General features: G+C 47.0%; 1 protein-coding gene across 3 annotated transcripts in view; it reads right to left on the bottom strand.

The window, feature by feature from the left end:
- The window catches only part of SLCO2A1 (solute carrier organic anion transporter family member 2A1), a 123,015-nt gene extending 107,317 nt beyond the window's left edge, over positions 1-15,698 (bottom strand). The window contains exons 1-2 of one of the 3 annotated variants that reach the window (XR_007358330.2): positions 15,412-15,698; positions 8,583-9,674 (exon numbers count right to left, since the gene is read on the bottom strand). Coding sequence is in view for 1 of the 3 variants with exons in the window: in XM_048863152.2 (XP_048719109.1) it covers positions 8,583-8,650 (68 nt within the window). In the remaining 2 variants the exon portion in view is untranslated. The remainder of the gene's footprint in view (positions 1-8,582; positions 9,675-15,411) is intronic. The other 2 variants (XM_048863152.2, XM_048863154.2) reach the window with 2 other exon arrangements.
- Positions 15,699-16,320: the final 622 nt, after the last annotated feature.

Raw genomic sequence — 16,320 nt, 5'->3', positions numbered from 1 at the left:
ACAGAGCCCCCAAGCAGCTCCCCACCCAGGTACTTGGGGGCTGGTGGGGTGCAGAGAGGACCCCTTCTTGGGCTGCTTGTGGGGGGACAGGGAAGGTCCTCAGCACAGCAGGTGTCAGGCCCTCCTGGCCCCACCTCTGTGCAGGCTCCATTGGCTCCAACCCCAAGGCCAGCCAGCCCAGCCACCGGCCTGGCCCCTCCATGCCCAGAGCCACCCGACCCAGCAGGGCCCTGCCACTGGCTGTTGCTTTTTCTGATGTGAGGGGGCAGGGGCAGGGGCAGGATGGGCTGCTCCACTTTCCACAGTGGGAGAGGTAAGGACATGGAACCTCCCAGCCTGGGAAGCTCCCAGCAGCTCAGGTCCTGCTCCCCCTCCCTTGCTGTGAAAAGTGAGCTGGCCGAGCCATACCCCTTCTCTCCTCCCCAGTGTATAAATAAATGCCACCTCCTGCAGGCACTCCCTCCAGAGTGGTCTGGGTGCAGGGGTTCCCCGCCTCCTCCCTCCCCCACTCAGCCCAGCTGGCTGCCGCTCCCTAGCCAGCAGGACCCTCTCACTCTTTGCAGAGCTGGATTGATGCAATCCAGGTCCCCAGGCAATTTGGCCATGGGACACCCTCTAGACACCCCCACACCCCCCAGAGATAAGGCTGGCAACACAGGGACCCCAGTACTTACCTCAGCTGGCAGGAGATATCTGCTTGGGTGGACTGGCTAGGCCTGCTGTACTCTTCCCCTTCTGCCCCACACAAAAGTCCCCTTGGTGGGCTTTCTTAGAGCAGTGAGTCTTGGTGTTAACACTCCATGGAAATACATGGGGCAGATCCTCCCTCTTAGAGCTATTGTATCAGGCTCTCTGCAAATTCAGGCAGACATCGCTCCATTGGTTCCTCCTCTCAAAGCTATTGTGTCAGGTTCTCTGCAGATTCAGTGCTTGCCTATATGGGGAAATTTACTGTCATAACTGTACAGGAATAATTATACCAGTATAACTGCATGTGTGGACACTCTTATTCTGGAATAAGTGCCTCTTTATGGTTTAGCGCTTAAACCACTTCCGGTGTGACATAAGCTAAAGCAAAAATAGGCCTTCTTATTGCAAAATGAGTGTCAACACGGGGAGTAATAGTAGTAAAACTACAGTGAGGTGATTATTCCAGTATCGTTATGCTAGTAAACTTCCACATGTAGACAAGCCCTGAATCTGCAGAGAACCTAACACAATAGCTAAATTATGCTACTAAACTTCTCTGTGTAGACAGGCCCTCAGGCAGACGCAACTGCATTAGTTACACTTGAGTCATTATTTAAGCTTTTCTTTGCAACTTACAGGGCTAGAATTCTTCCCCCCCACCTATTTTTTTTTAATGACAAATGACAAAACCTGAGGTTTTTCTCCTTTTTTTGTTTTCCCCCACTGTTCAGTGGATGCTCCCCCACTCACTTATTTGGATCTTTGGCTGATGGCTCAGCTCTTGCTACTGCTCCAGTTATGGACCAGCATCAGGAAAGTGAAACTGACAAGTAGAGTTGGTTGGGAAATGTTTTTCTTCCCCCTCTTGTGAAAAATTATGACAAAAAAGAACACTTTTTTCATTTTCATCAACATTTTTTCTTTGACAATTTTCAGGTTTTGGTAAAAAAAAACCTCGCAAAACTATAACCCTCCAAAATTTAAGGGTTTTGGTTTCTAAAAACAGAAAGACAAAAAAAATCAGTTTTTGATTTTTCAGTGACAAATGTAGACATTTGAGTTCAGAGGAAAAAGCCATTTTCCATTGAAAAAAATGTCATGGCAAAGTTTAGACCTGCCGTAGTGACAAGTTTTCCAATCTTTGATGCACTTCAGACAGATGAAATGTTCTCTGCAACAACCCACATCCACAAAGGAGTAGAACCCAAAGCTGAGATTTTAAAAAGCTGTCTAGGAGATTTGGATACCCAATTTCCATTAATCTTAATGCTTCCAAATCCCATAGGTTGCTTTGAAAATCTCAGCCTAACAATGATTTTATTTCTAATCTGCTTGCTCCCCACTTCTGCCCTTTGCCAAAGAACAAGGAGTGCTGTACAAGCCACAAAAGATAGTCACAATGATAAATGAAATAAATACTAAACACTAAAAAACACCACCTGGTGGAGGCAGAAGCCAATCCAAAACCAGGCAGTTCCAAGAGAAAGACTGCTCATGTTTGTTCTCTTAGCATTATTTTATAAGGGCAGGTAAGCCAGAATGCTGGGTTGTTTATCAGAGTGTATTGGAAATTTTTTGGAAAAGGTTTGTTTCACTAGGCAGAGAATTAAAGAAATATCCAGCACACTTCATTTCTAATATCTGGCTTCAACAGAGGGTTCATGGTGGGTGCACTGAAGGTCTTTAAATTCTAAGTACTATTCAGTATGTAATAGCAGGTCCCTTTGGATGAGCAGTACACAATGTAAACAGTAGAAAAGAGAATTCATTCTTGTAGCAAAATAAATATTCTTATATAGTATTTACTCATTTTATTAGAGTAGCAGCAACCACTGTAGTTCAAATTCTATAAGCATTTAAGACCAACCCTTTGTTTTCAGTTCCTTATAACTTTCCAAAACGCTTCCCATTTGGGCTGAAATCTTCCAGGTTTGATCTCTGCCAGAAGGTGACATTTTCTGAGCAAAATTAGTTCAGCCACTATTGAGTAAGAAGAGAGTGAAAGAAAAACACTTTCTCTGTTATTAAAAACCCCCAAAACATTCTTCCCACCTTTGTTTTGAACAGCAGTCTCAGTGAAACAGTTGGGGGTAGAAAGTTGAAAATTTGGCAGGGAAATAGCCATCATTGTTGAGAAGCGCTTTGGGGCATTCGAGTGCAAATTGGTTTTGACTGGACCACGTTATGAGCCTTTGAAAATCGTACTTAATGAAGGTCATACAACAGAAGTGGTTTCCTTTCAGCAGTGTTTGAAGCATGCATGAAAGGCTAATTTCATACCACTGTGACAAACTTAATAAACCAGTGGAGTGAGTCCTCTGACTCTGTTCCCACACCTGCTATTAATAGCTCTTCTTCCTCCAGTTCTCTTCCATCTGTCTCAGCATGACAGCAGCAGACCTTTGCACATCTTACAGTGGCCCTTTCTTAGAAGAACATTATCTCCTCCCCCTCTGGCTCTGCTTTGCTCTACCAGCTCTGAAGATCCTCTTTTCACACATTGATGGCATGCAACTGGCACAGTCTCCATGGACCCTGGGGAGTCTTGCCATACCCTCTCCACCTTGTTTTCCATTCTTTGTTTCCTGCTTTCTAAGGCTTCTCCTGGAATCACTCAGGTTTTCTACTTTCCATTCCTGTTTGCTGACCCTCACTGCACTGAAATCTGCATTCTCCCCTTTCCTTTGACATTCCAGTAGGGGCTGCACACTTTTCCCAGGGAAATATAACATCAGACAGCTTCTTCACTTCTTTCTCTGCAGTCTTCTGGTCTGGACTTAGACCTGATGTCATCAGTGTGAGGTCTGCACTGGCTCCCCCAGTGTGGATGAGGGAACGTACTTGGTACTCCTTAACAGAGCTTGTTGGAAAATAGAAATCCATTCCTGTGAAAAACCACCTTAAAAAAAAATCCTGAATCACGATGAAAAATCAAAAATGTGAAATTTTTCACATGAAAGGATTTGCAGAAAAATTTCATTTCAGGAGAGACTAAATGGAATTTTTTGGCTTACCAGTGGCCTTCCTCATGGATGAAGAGGCTGGATGTTTTTGGAAGGGGCTAGCTACAGAGCCTGGGAGCTAACCAAGGAATGAGCCAGCCCTGTGGACCTGGGAGCCCGGCAGCCCACCAGTCCCAGCTAGCCCAGGGAGAAAGAAAGTTTTGACAGAATGGCCAGGTATCCACAGAACATTTTGATTCCATCGAATCAGCATTTTCCCACAGAAGAGTGGCTGGGTATTTTCCTACAGAACAGTCTTCCATCCAGTCGTGCTGATTTGATGGAATCAAAGCCTTCCCCAGGAACATGGCAATTCTGCTGAAACTTTCACAGAACCCAGACCGTGCCTGCCTCCCCAAGACCCTGGGGTTCCCATGACCCTCTCTCCCCAAAAAGCATTCACACCTCTGTTGATGAATCAGCTGGTCCCAGCCTGCATGTGCCACTGTGAGCAGTTTTGATTTCTGCAGAACTCCTTGCAATGGCAGACCTCCCTGGCCCTGCTCATTCCTCAGCACTGTTGTTAAAGCTTTCAGAGAGGGTCACAGAAAACCCAGACTTTTCCGTTTCCCTGGAAAAGCAACTCCGGAGCCTCCACAAACTCTGATTTTCAATTATTTTATTTGCTGCTTCTGCACCTTTTAGATAGTTTCATCTTTTTCCTCCCTCTGCTCCTGTGGAGATGGCCCCTCCCCTTTTTCCCCATTGAGATCTGGGCCTCTTTGCTGCAGCTGCTCTTCTTTTGTCCTGCAACCCCGTCTTCCTGCAGACATTCCTCTTTGGGGTGGGGCTTTTCCTCTTGTCCTCATTTTCCTTCCTTAGCGTCTGGCTCCTGTTTCCCGTCAGCCTTGGAACTCAGCCTCATCTGGAGGCTGCTTAGTGCTTGGGGTTGTTTCACGTAGACCTGGTCTACACTACACGATTAGGCCAATGTAAGCTGCTTCGCATCACCCTAGCTGTGGAAGTGTAGTCACTTAAATTTGCCTCCTGCCAACTACGTGCCTCTCTATGCATATTTAGTAACACCACCTCCACGAGCAGTATAGAGTCACGGTCGATGTAATTAGGTTGATGCAGTGTCAGTGTAGACACTGCGTTGCTTACATTGACTGTTACTGGCCTCCAGGAGCCATCCCACAATGCTCCACATTGATAGTACAATTGATACAAGTGCTGCTGATGAGGATGCTCACTGCTCACACAAGGAGCCAAGTGTGCGTATGTAACCCACGCACCTTCTGGGTGTGGTGTTCTGTCCCATCTAATGGTACTGAGACCACTTAAAGAGAGAGATAAAATGAGTCTGTTCCACAGCCTTAGCTAATAGTCAGTTGGCTTTTAGCTCATGCGGTAGAGGCTCATGCACTAAGCTCCAGTGGTCTCCGGTTCGATTCTGCCTGCGGACAACCGGGGTGTGTCGGCGTTACAAGCGGGCTTCCCAGTTGAAATCCCACACGAGCCCCCACTTGTAATGCCAATGGAGCCCAGTCATCGGCGGGCAGGATGGGACCTCTGGAGCTTAGTGCATGAGCCTCTACTGCCTGAGCTAAAAGCCAACTTGCTGTTAGCTAAGGCTGTTGAGTAGACTCATTAACTCTCTCTCTAAGTGGTCTCAGTGCCACAAGATGGGACAGAACACCACATCCCGAAGATGTGTAGGTTATATGCAGACACAAGCAATTTTATAACTTATAGCTGTATGCCGATGTACGTTAGGTCAACGATTTTGTAGTGTAGACATGGCCTCACTCTCTCGTCTTTTATTCCTTTCTCTTTTGTTTTCTCCTCTTTCTTGAGGTGGGATCCAGCCAGGCATGATGCCCTTGCTCTCAGTTTTCTCAAAGAGTACCAGGGTATTTACAATTCACTAATAGAAATCCACAGAAACAAAGAACTGAACTGGGAGAGAGACTCCAGGGTCACTAGCCTGTCCTCACAAATGAGCGTGTAGTGCTGCATACGGTGGGGAACGATTAATAATAATGACTCAGATGTAAAGAGTTTGCTTCATCAGAGACTCGTGTGGCCTATGACCCTCCAAGGGCATGTCTACACTGCAAAACAAGGTGTGTTCTTAACTCAGTTCACTAACCTGCATTAGCAAACTTGGATTAAAATAGCAGTGAAGACACAGCAACTTGGCTTTGAACTTGGGTTAGCAGCTTGAGTTCAACCCAACACTTTGCTACAGGCTAAACTGAGTTAAGAACACAGCATTTTGTGCTGTGAAGACATTCCCTAAAAGCACAGAGCCATAGGGAAAAGCTTGCATGGAAAGCAAAAGGGTCACAGTGGGCTTTTCAACAGCTGCACGGTAATAAACAAAAAGGAAAGGACTCCCTGTGCCCTCTCTGCATTCATGGAGAGCCTGTGTTTGCAAGAAAAAAGGGATCCAGGTCTCCTATACGTTCTTCCCTTCCCCTCCCCCGACAGAACTCCCTGGACATGGTTCTTACTCAGTGGAATGAGGAGGGATGAGCCAGCCGCCCGCCCGGAGAGAACAAGGCTAGAGAGCCAGCTATGTTTCTCCAGGTTTTTCCTCCCTCCCCACCACAGGTTAATCAGCTCTGCTTTCCCCTCCATGCGGTGGAATCTCCCTTCATTGTTTGTATGGTATTAGCATCTAAAAGCCCCCACCAAGCTCTAAAGCCCCATTACACTGAGCACTAGACACACACTTTGTGAGAGGTTTCAGAGTAACAGCCGTGTTAGTCTGTATTCGCAAAAAGTAAAGGAGTACTTGTGGCACCTTAGAGACTAACCAATTTATTTGAGCATAAGCTTTCGTGAGCTACAGCTCACTTCATCAGATGCATACTGTGGAAAATACAGAAGATGTTCTTATACATACAAACCATGAAAGGTTTTCTCCTCCCACCCCACTCTCCTGCTGGTAATAGCTTGTCTAAAGTGATCACTCTCCTTAAAGTCTGCTGCAGTTTCCACGGTAAACATCTGATGAAGTGAGCTGTAGCTCACGAAAGCTCATGCTCAAATAAATTGGTTAGTCTCTAAGGTGCCACAAGTACTCCTTTTCTTTTTGCGAATACAGACTAACACGGCTGTTCCTCTGAAACCTCTCCTTACAATGTGTATGATAATCAAGGTGAGCCATTTCCAGCACAAATCCAGGGTGTAACAAGAAAGTCGGGGGGGGGGTAGGAAAAAACAAGGGGAAATAGGTTACCTTGCATAATGACTTAGCCACTCCCAGTCTCTATTCAAGCCTAAGTTAATTGTATCCAATTTGCAAATGAATTCCAATTCAACAGTCTCTCGCTGGAGTCTGGTTTTGAAGTTTTTCTGTTGTAATATCGCAACTTTCATGTCTGTAATCGCATGACCAGAGAGATTGAAGTGTTCTCCGACTGGTTTATGAATGTTATAATTCTTGACATCTGATTTGTGTCCATTTATTCTTTTACGTAGAGACTGTCCAGTTTGACCAATGTACATGGCAGAGGGGCATTGCTGGCACATGATGGCATATATCACATTGGTAGATGTGCCGGTGAACAAGCCTCTGATAGTGTGGCTGATGTTATTAGGCCCTGTGATGGTGTCCCCTGAGACCGTCCCCTTTGTGAGACCGTCTCTGCTTGGAAGAACTCGGACCCACAGCTGTTTGGAAAATGGAATTTCCATCCCCCAGGAAATTCTGATCATTTGACATTTTTGTCCCAAATCAGGATGACAATTTGAAATATCTGAAATGTTTGTGGGATGAAAAGTTCTGAAAAGTGGCAATTTGGCAATTTAGAAACACAATAATCCATTTAAAAATGTTAATTCAAAATGAAAAAAAATGATATTTTGACCTCAAAATGAGTCATTTTTATGTCAACGTAAGTCAAAATGCCCATTTGAAATCATGTTTCCTTTGAATCCACGTGTCAAACCTAAGTATTTTCTATTGACGTTGTGAAACAGAAAAATTTAATTTCATTTTGCAGTGTAATATTTTGTTTGGTTTTTCTTTACAAAAAACTGAAGCATTTAGGCAAGACTGACATTTTCCTGCAGAAATTTTTGGTTTAGATGAAACCACATTCCCCAAGGGGCAAATTTCCTGGGACTAGTACTTAGGTGTCCTGAATTGCAAGCCACTCTCCTATCCACTGGATCATGCTGCCTCTGCCCTGTGGGGGCTTCCAGGGCAGTTGTGGTAGAAGGCGCCATGCGTGGAAGCACAGTACCCACAAAAGCTGTGTCTAGAGCTGGAAGGAGCTGTTGCACCCGGTCAGCAAGGCAGAGGTAAGGGGCTGCCAAGGGTTGAGGGAATAAACCAAGGAACAATCAGATTCAGAATAAACTCAAGTGTCCTCTTTCCCCTGTGGCAGGGAATAAGGGTCAAAATTGGTTTCACATTAGTGCATGGCCTCAATACTTTTTTCATGAGGGAATGACAGTAGGGTTGCTAGCCCTCCAGGATTGTCCTGGAGTCTCCAGGAATTAAAGATTAATCTTTAATTAAAGATGTCAAGCAATGAAACCTCCAGAAATACATGCAACCAAAATGGGCAATCCTACATGACCGTCTTTGTCAGGAAAAGTAACAATAACCATTCAGAAATGTTGGCCCAGCTTTGCAGGGATCCTAGTGACTGGGAGGATGTGGCAGGAGTGAGCTATTTTCTCATCACAAACACACTTGAGACATTCCATCCAGATTGGCATGACACATAGCTCTGGACAGAATCAGGGCTGATGTTTCTGAGGGAAACTCCAGCCAAGGCCAGCCTTTACTACAATCATATGTAGAGTCAGCTCACCGGCTAGCCTGATCCCTTCCTCCAGCAGGAGTACCCCTAAATCCCAACTTCTACCATCTTCATACCCTTCACATTGTAAAGCCATCCCCAACAATAGCCAGGTAATCATTAGAAATACCTCAACAGATCACCATCAGCACTTGAGGCAGTTAACGGCAGTACAGTTGTATCCAGTAACTGTACCATACCCAAATGTAGCAATGAAGTCTCATTATCATCTGTACTAGCACAGAGAGGCCTGAACCAGGCTGGGGCACCATAGTGCTAGACACACTACAAACAAACAACAAACAGTCCATTCAGTCCTGACCCGCACAGCGTGAAACAAGAGAAACCGTTGCACAGAAACCGTCTCATTGAGAGACAGAATGTCAATGAGGTCCACCGGAGCTGGGTACTAGGGATCTCAGTTAAATGTCTCCTCCAGGGGGGCAGCACCTAACAATGAAGTGACCGTTCCCGGGAAGCTTCGCTCCTGCTGTAACTCTGTCACTCTGGGACATCACATGAGTATTGCAGCTGACAAAACGAAAGCCAGAGATGTTCAGCTTGGCTGCTCCCTGCCCCAGCGGGACAAGAAAAATGACACCAAATAAATATTCCCTCATATTTCTCCTACCCTCCTCCTTTCCATTCCTATAGCAGTAGGGGCAGGCTGGAGAAATAGGGGGAGGCAGGTAGGCACACGGGCCTGTTGGTTAGAGATTCCAGTACAGCTGAGATTCTACACCAGGCTCAGTCCTCATGAAATGCCAGCACTGTAGTTCCTAAGACACTTGCAAGCAACTAGAGACTTAAAAGATGATGGGGGGGGGTTACATGGAAATTGTCCCAGCACTGAAATGTTTGGTATCCACATGCTGTCCACAAGACTTCTCTGAAAGCCTGTCCTTATTCTTAAATCTATTCAAATTTGCGAAAGCCAGCAAGCAACATGGTGCCTATCCCAGAAGAGTCTTGATGGTCACATACTTCCCCCTCTGCATTCAGTTTGATAAACTGCTTCAGTCCATGACATCTGGGGACCACCGCCTCTGCTGTGGTGAAGCTGAAGGAAGGAATGAATCATAGACCACTTCTTTGGACCAGTTCCAGCAAGCATAGTTCCGCACTCCCAGGGTATCAGCAAGGTCAAATGAACTTGGGCTTTGTGTGAAGAAATCAGGTTGACTTATTTACAGCTGCTGCGATGAGTGTGACAATCACTGACCTAAAAGCACAAATAAGAAAACTCAGTGCCAAGAAATACAGATCACCTTGTGAAGCATCAGTATTGTTATCTGGACTGAAGCTCCCCGCATGTGCTCACAGTTCATGTTAATATTTGTTTTAATGCAGTTGCATGTAAGGATGAATTAGCTCCTCATCTGGATCTGTCTTTCCATTATATGCAGGGTCCAATAAGAGCCAATAGTACGAAGCTGAAGCTAGACAAATTCAGACTAGAAATAATGCTCATATATTTTACGGGCAGGGTAATTAACCACTGGAACAAATCACTAAGGGACGTGATGGGTTCTCCCTCATGTGAAGTCGTTAAATCGAGATCCGATGTCCTGCTAGAAGACAGGCTCTAGTTCATCCAGATGGGATGGGCTAGGCGCAGGAATGATTTGGTGACATTTGCTGGCCTGTGTTATCTAGGAGGTGAAACTTGATGATCAGAAAGGTTCCTTAGAATCTATGACTGTCCATCTGGCCTGGGGATGCTGTGTTCCTAATTGACGGCTGGCAACTGTGATTGGAGCGTAGCTCCAGGACCTAATCAAAGATTTTATTTAAACACAAAATAAGAGCACTTGGATGGAGTCAGGAGCAATGGTGAGAGGCTCCAGAGAAACCCACTTCCAGCACTCCTTGTCATCACAACCCAGAGACCAAAGCTGGAGGAGTTAAAGACGGGGGAGTCATGAGAGCTCAGGTTATGCCGAAAGAGAAGACAACATGGCTCACGGGCTCTGGACAGTCTGCAGGGCACCATCACATAGCAGCTATTGCTGCAGCCAACTGACAGCGAGCTCACACAGCATGTAGGCAGGGCCTGGTGAATTATCCCTTTAAAAAGAAAAGGAAAAGGAGTACTTGTGGCACCTTAGAGACTAACCAATTTATTTGAGCATGAGCTTTCGTGAGCTACAGCTCACTTCATCAGATGTTTACCGTGGAAACTGCAGCAGACTTTATATACACACAGAGACTTTATATACACAGTCTGCTGCAGTTTCCACGGTAAACATCTGATGAAGTGAGCTGTAGCTCACAAAAGCTCATGCTCAAATAAATTGGTTAGTCTCTAAGGTGCCACAAGTACTCCTTTTCCTTTTCTTTTTGCGAATACAGACTAACACGGCTGTTCCTCTGAAACCTATCCCTTTAAAGCAGCACAGCCAATTGTTTGCTCCTTTTCTGTGGATCTGGGAAGCTCCAGGAGGCATTGTCTGTGTATGGGGGAGAAACCCTCCTGAATCGCCTGTGGGGTGGGGTGGCTCTGTACTCTGCCCCAGCATATGGGCTGGAACTTAAAGGCACAACTGACACCTCAAGAATCCAAGGAAGGTTGAATGTTGTATGGTCCTTTGGGGAGACAGAGAGATTCATTCCGTGTGCATTGACCAATCCCTTTCCTTCTCCTCCCCTCACAGAGCCTGCCTGAGGGAAAGGGAGTTCAGCAGGACTGTTTACATTTGGCAGAGCTGGCATTAGCCAGCATCACTGAAGCTTGGTAAGGACAATGAAGGAGGAGATTTCCACAGACACAAAGAGCATCCAGGAGCCCAACGCTCCAGAGGGACATGGGCACCAACCTGCCCTTTTTGCCGATGGAAATCTCCCCCAACAAGCCTAGGAACAACGTTACCAGGGGACTTGGGCCCGGTGTTCACAGCCCGACCATGTGCACTGCCTTTGTTTTGAGGAAATCTCAAACTCTCCTCCTGGTCGGGGTAGATTAGGCCCCAAATGGCATCAAAGAGACAACACCCTCCGCCCACACAGACACTTGTGCTTCAATCATCACTGAGAAGGAAAAACCCATGACTCAAACTCAGTGGCATGTTATCCTTGCACATGCACTTAATTAAAGCTAGGTATCATTTCCTCAATGTCTGTTCCTGTTGTTTGACCCCTGGCCCCCCTTTTCTTTCCTTTCCAAGGACAGCTCTCAGTTTGAGTCGCAGCAGTGAGAAAAACCAAGCCGCTTCTGGGAATAGCATCTTGAAAAGTGTCTGTCCGTCTGTTTTATCTTTCCGATTACATTGTTTTGAAAGTGTTTCTTGACTGGAACCACTAAGTGGCGTCTCCACAACCAGATGGAAACGGACACAGGTCATCTTATTCCTCTGCTTGCCTCTCCTCTCGGTTCCTTCAGAGAACCGTTACTAAGGAAGATAAATACATGCCTCTTGGCCAGTCCATCAGGGCTGGGGTGGGGTTTTTCTGTCCAGCATCTGAGTCAGGAAAGTGCCTGTAGCCTATTCCTCCACCACACAGAGGCTTTGATAAGAGCTTCCGCAACTGGCTGTTAGGAATGCTTATAAATAACTTGATACATACACAATGAAGCTGTCAAGCAAACAATGGCCATTAAATTTAGATAGAATAGACTCAAAGGCACCACTGACATTCCTCCTTCTGGAGGCAGCTCTCCATAGCCATCAGGGAAAACACAGGATAGCCATAGGTTATATTTGCCATGAAGCTAGGCAGGGATAGGAGATGTTATGCTGTCTCTAAGGGGCTTCCTGAATGATGACTGCCTCAAAACTATGGATGCAGGCAATATCTCTATGCTCATACTACCTGGCCTCTGCTAGACAGGATAGGTCAAAAGGTACTGCTAACTTGCTCACAGGGTGTGGCTGGAGTAGATGGAGCCCTGCTGTAGTTCTGTGCTAATAGATCCTTTCCAGCAGAGCCCGAGAATGATAGTACATAATGGCTCCGCTTCTATGAAGGCCCTCACTCGTGTGGTTTCCCAGGGATGCATTTTCTCCCCCCTTCTTTTCAACCCTTCTGCTCCCAACAACATGATGATGGTATGCGGTTGTATATCATTTTTCACAGATGCAACCAATGCTGTTGCTACAATGTCCCCACAAACGTATTAAAGGTCAGCTCTCGGTGGGACAGTAGCCAACTTAAACTCAGCTCAGGCAAGATCCAAGTGATGCTGAGCAGGAGGGGGGAAATGCTCTGAAGAACTAGCCAGGAGACTGTTCCCATCCCTTTCCATTGAAAGCATCAGTTGTCATTTCGTTTGTCAAACTACTGTGAAGACTTAGGAGTCCTGACTGTCTCTTCACTGAGCCTACATGATTAGGTAGCAACAGTGACAAAATGCACTTTCTGCCATTTCCAGCTCAGTAGGAAACTCTCCCCCTTCCTCCTGGGCAAGGACCTGGACATGGTGGCTCATGCATTTGTCCCCTCCAGGCTGAATTACTGTAATTCACTGCACCTGATGCTGAATGTGAAAACAAAGCACAGGCTATAGCTAGTGCAGAACATGGATGCCCACCTCCTTTGCAATTGGGGCTGCCATAGAATCATAGAATATCAGAGTTGGAAGGGACCCCTGAAAGTCATCTAGTCCAACCCCCTGCTCGAAGCAGGACCAATTCCCAGTTAAATCATCCCAGCCAGGGCTTTGTCAAGCCTGACCTTAAAAACCTCTAAGGAAGGAGATTCTACCACCTCCCTAGGTAACGCATTCCAGTGTTTCACCACCCTCTTAGTGAAAAAGTTTTTCCTAATATCCAATCTAAACCTCCCCCACTGCAACTTGAGACCATTACTCCTCGTTCTGTCATCTGCTACCATTGAGAACAGTCTAGAGCCATCCTCTTTGGAACCCCCTTTCAGGTAGTTGAAAGCAGCTATCAAATCCCCCCTCATTCTTCTCTTCTGCAGGCTAAACAATCCCAGCTCCCTCAGCCTCTCCTCATAAGTCATGTGTTCTAGACTCCTAATCATTTTTGTTGCCCTTCGCTGGACTCTCTCCAATTTATCCACATCCTTCTTGAAGTGTGGGGCCCAAAACTGGACACAGTACTCCAGATAAGGCCTCACCAGTGTCGAATAGAGGGGAACGATCACGTCCCTCGATCTGCTGGCAATGCCCGTACTTATACATCCCAAAATCCCATTGGCCTTCTTGGCAACAAGGGCACACTGTTGACTCATATCCAGCTTCTCATCCACTGTAACCCCTCGGTCCTTTTCTGCAGAACTGCTGCCGAGCCATTCGGTCCCTAGTCTGTAACGGTGCATTGGATTCTTCCGTCCTAAGTGCAGTACTCTGCACTTGTCCTTGTTGAACCTCATCAGATTTCTTTTGGCCCAATCCTCCAATTTGTCTAGGTCCTTCTGTATCCTATCCCTCCCCTCCAGCGTATCTACCACTCCTCCCAGTTTAGTATCATCCACAAATTTGCTGAGAGTGTAATCCACACCATCCTCCAGATCATTTATGAAGATATTGAACAAAACCGGCCCCAGGACCGACCCTTGGGGCACTCCACTTGATACCACTTGATAGGCACATCAAGACCATGCTCAAGTCCCTTTACTGGCTCCCAGTCAGCTTCCAATGCCAGGTTAAGATCTTGTTCCCAATTTTCAGAGCCATGAATGGATCAGGTCCCATCTCCCCAAGACAGCTGCATTCCTCGGAAAGAATGAGGATCACAGAGGCCAGGAAGATGCCCTGGGAGGCTGTAGAAAAGGCATTCTCGATGGACAGTGTCCAGCTGTGGGGCAACCTTCCCGAAGAAATCTGACTAATCCAGTCTGAGCCCCTTCTAGATCTCACTGTATGACCTTCTTTACCCTTCTCCAACAACTTACCCTCCAGGGAAGGGAAAAGAACCAAAGACTCCATCAAATTCACTAGGGCCCTTATTAGGCCTTTCCATTAACTAGGGAGCTGATCTATGGTAATGGGTGCAGTCCAGAACCCTAAAATGGAGAGATATAAAGAGGAAGGGACTTCATAATTTCCCTTTCTATTACATTTGGAGCTAGAAGAGGAAATGATGTAGTCTTACCACAGACAAACAACTCTTGGAACAAGTGACTTTGGGCAATCTTAGCTCGAAATGGAAAGGGAGTGCAGGTACAATAAATAAAAGCTGGCACAGCTCGAATACAACAAAATAAGCTGTAATGATAAGTTGGGGAAAGTCAGGGAATGAGGAGATCATGTGCCCCAGAAGGAGCACCATTGGCTGCCACTTCCTGGAAACTCAATATAAATTGTTACAGAGACCTATTAACAACCGCAGCAAGGCTGTGGCCTGTGAAATTGCTGCCACGCAAACAGTGTCATGGGGAAGGAAACTTAGGCTATACAGCTTGTTGTGGGCCCCAGAAACACAGATTCTTGGGCAGATGGTTATGTGACCAAAACTGGCACTGGAATGAGAAACACGGAGTTGTCCCCGCAGGAGGTCGTTCTTAGGAACAACAGACAATACGGAAATGGCAAACACAAGAGCATGTAACATTGGGGGGGTCTTGCAGGGAAACATACTCTGGGAAGAGCTTGGAAATCTGAGTGCCCCCTCCACTGGCTATGGAAACCCCCTGCCACTGAAGCTGTGCATAGGAGTTGTATAGGGGTTGCCCGGCAGAGAACCGGCAGCCCCTCTAAGGTCGGTGGCTCAGGGGCTCTCACTCATTGTGCAGGCTGAGCTCAGGTGCTGCTGCCATACAGATAATTCTCAATCACCACAACGAGCTGCAGGCCAGGTATGAGCCTGGGCCCTGCACAGGGGTGTGTGAATGGCCACAATGGGGGGAGGGGGCGAAGGGGCCAGAGATCTGCATGGCGGCCAGGGCCTCAGAACTATCTTACAGAGGAAACTTGAGGCAATTTCTTCCACTTAGCAGATTTCGAGACATTTCCAGAGAGGTTGATGTTGCATCAAACCCTGCTATATGTTACTTACCTTTGACTCCTTCCTTCTCCTCGCCCCCAGGAGAGATTGGAGGAGGTGGTTTGGTCAATCCTGCCTGGAAGCCCCCCTCTTCTCCCATCAGGGGTGGGTGCTGCTCCACCAGGTCCTCAGCTGGAACTCTTCCGTGGGTGCACTCCACCAGGTCCTCAGCAGTGGCTCCTGCTGCTCCCATTTCAGGCGTGCTTCTGAGTGCTCCCCACCACAATGGAGAGAAGGGCAAGCTCTCTGTGCTCTCAGCCAAAGAGCACAAGTTGCGCTCCCCCACACGCTAATCCATGCTGCCTGCTATCTCTCTTCCACTCCCCCATGGGCTTTCCCTCTGTGCAAAATGATAAGGAACCACCTAATGCATGAGTCACATCAACCTCCCCGCCTACCAGAGGACCCACACCCTTGGAAATGGATCCTGCTGGCTGAAGCTGACCTCTCTGCTATTGGCCCCGGCAGCCCCGAATTCTGCAGGGGAACTTGGCATTTGCAGTCCCTGGACAGTTGTGGCAGCACACAAAGCAATAGAGTTGAGCACAAAATAAAATCACAAAAGTGCTCCAGAATTTGCTTTTCAGGCTAACATTCCTCCATGTGGGAAATATCTCCTCCTCCAGATTGGGCAGGGTTTACTGAACCGCAGGCCTCAGCCAGGAAGCAGAAGACAAAGGTCTTGTGGGGCCTGGCCAGGAGGATACATGGGAGTACCAGACCAAAGAACACATGTTGTTTCCAGCTGGGGACACAATCCTTCCACCACATGTGCAGGCTTCCCTCCCTGGGGACTAGGCCCAGGGAAACCCAGCATCACCTACTGATAGGAGCAGGTAGTGATTTGGTTGGTCGGGTGCTCAACAGGAATTGAGCCCCTGGGTTCTAGCTCCAAAGCACAGCCCTGTGCCGGCTGAGCTG

Source organism: Caretta caretta, chromosome 9, assembly GCF_965140235.1.
Source record: "Caretta caretta isolate rCarCar2 chromosome 9, rCarCar1.hap1, whole genome shotgun sequence".
NCBI classification, from domain to species: Eukaryota; Metazoa; Chordata; order Testudines; family Cheloniidae; genus Caretta; species Caretta caretta.
This window is presented reverse-complemented; position numbering and strand designations above follow the sequence as displayed.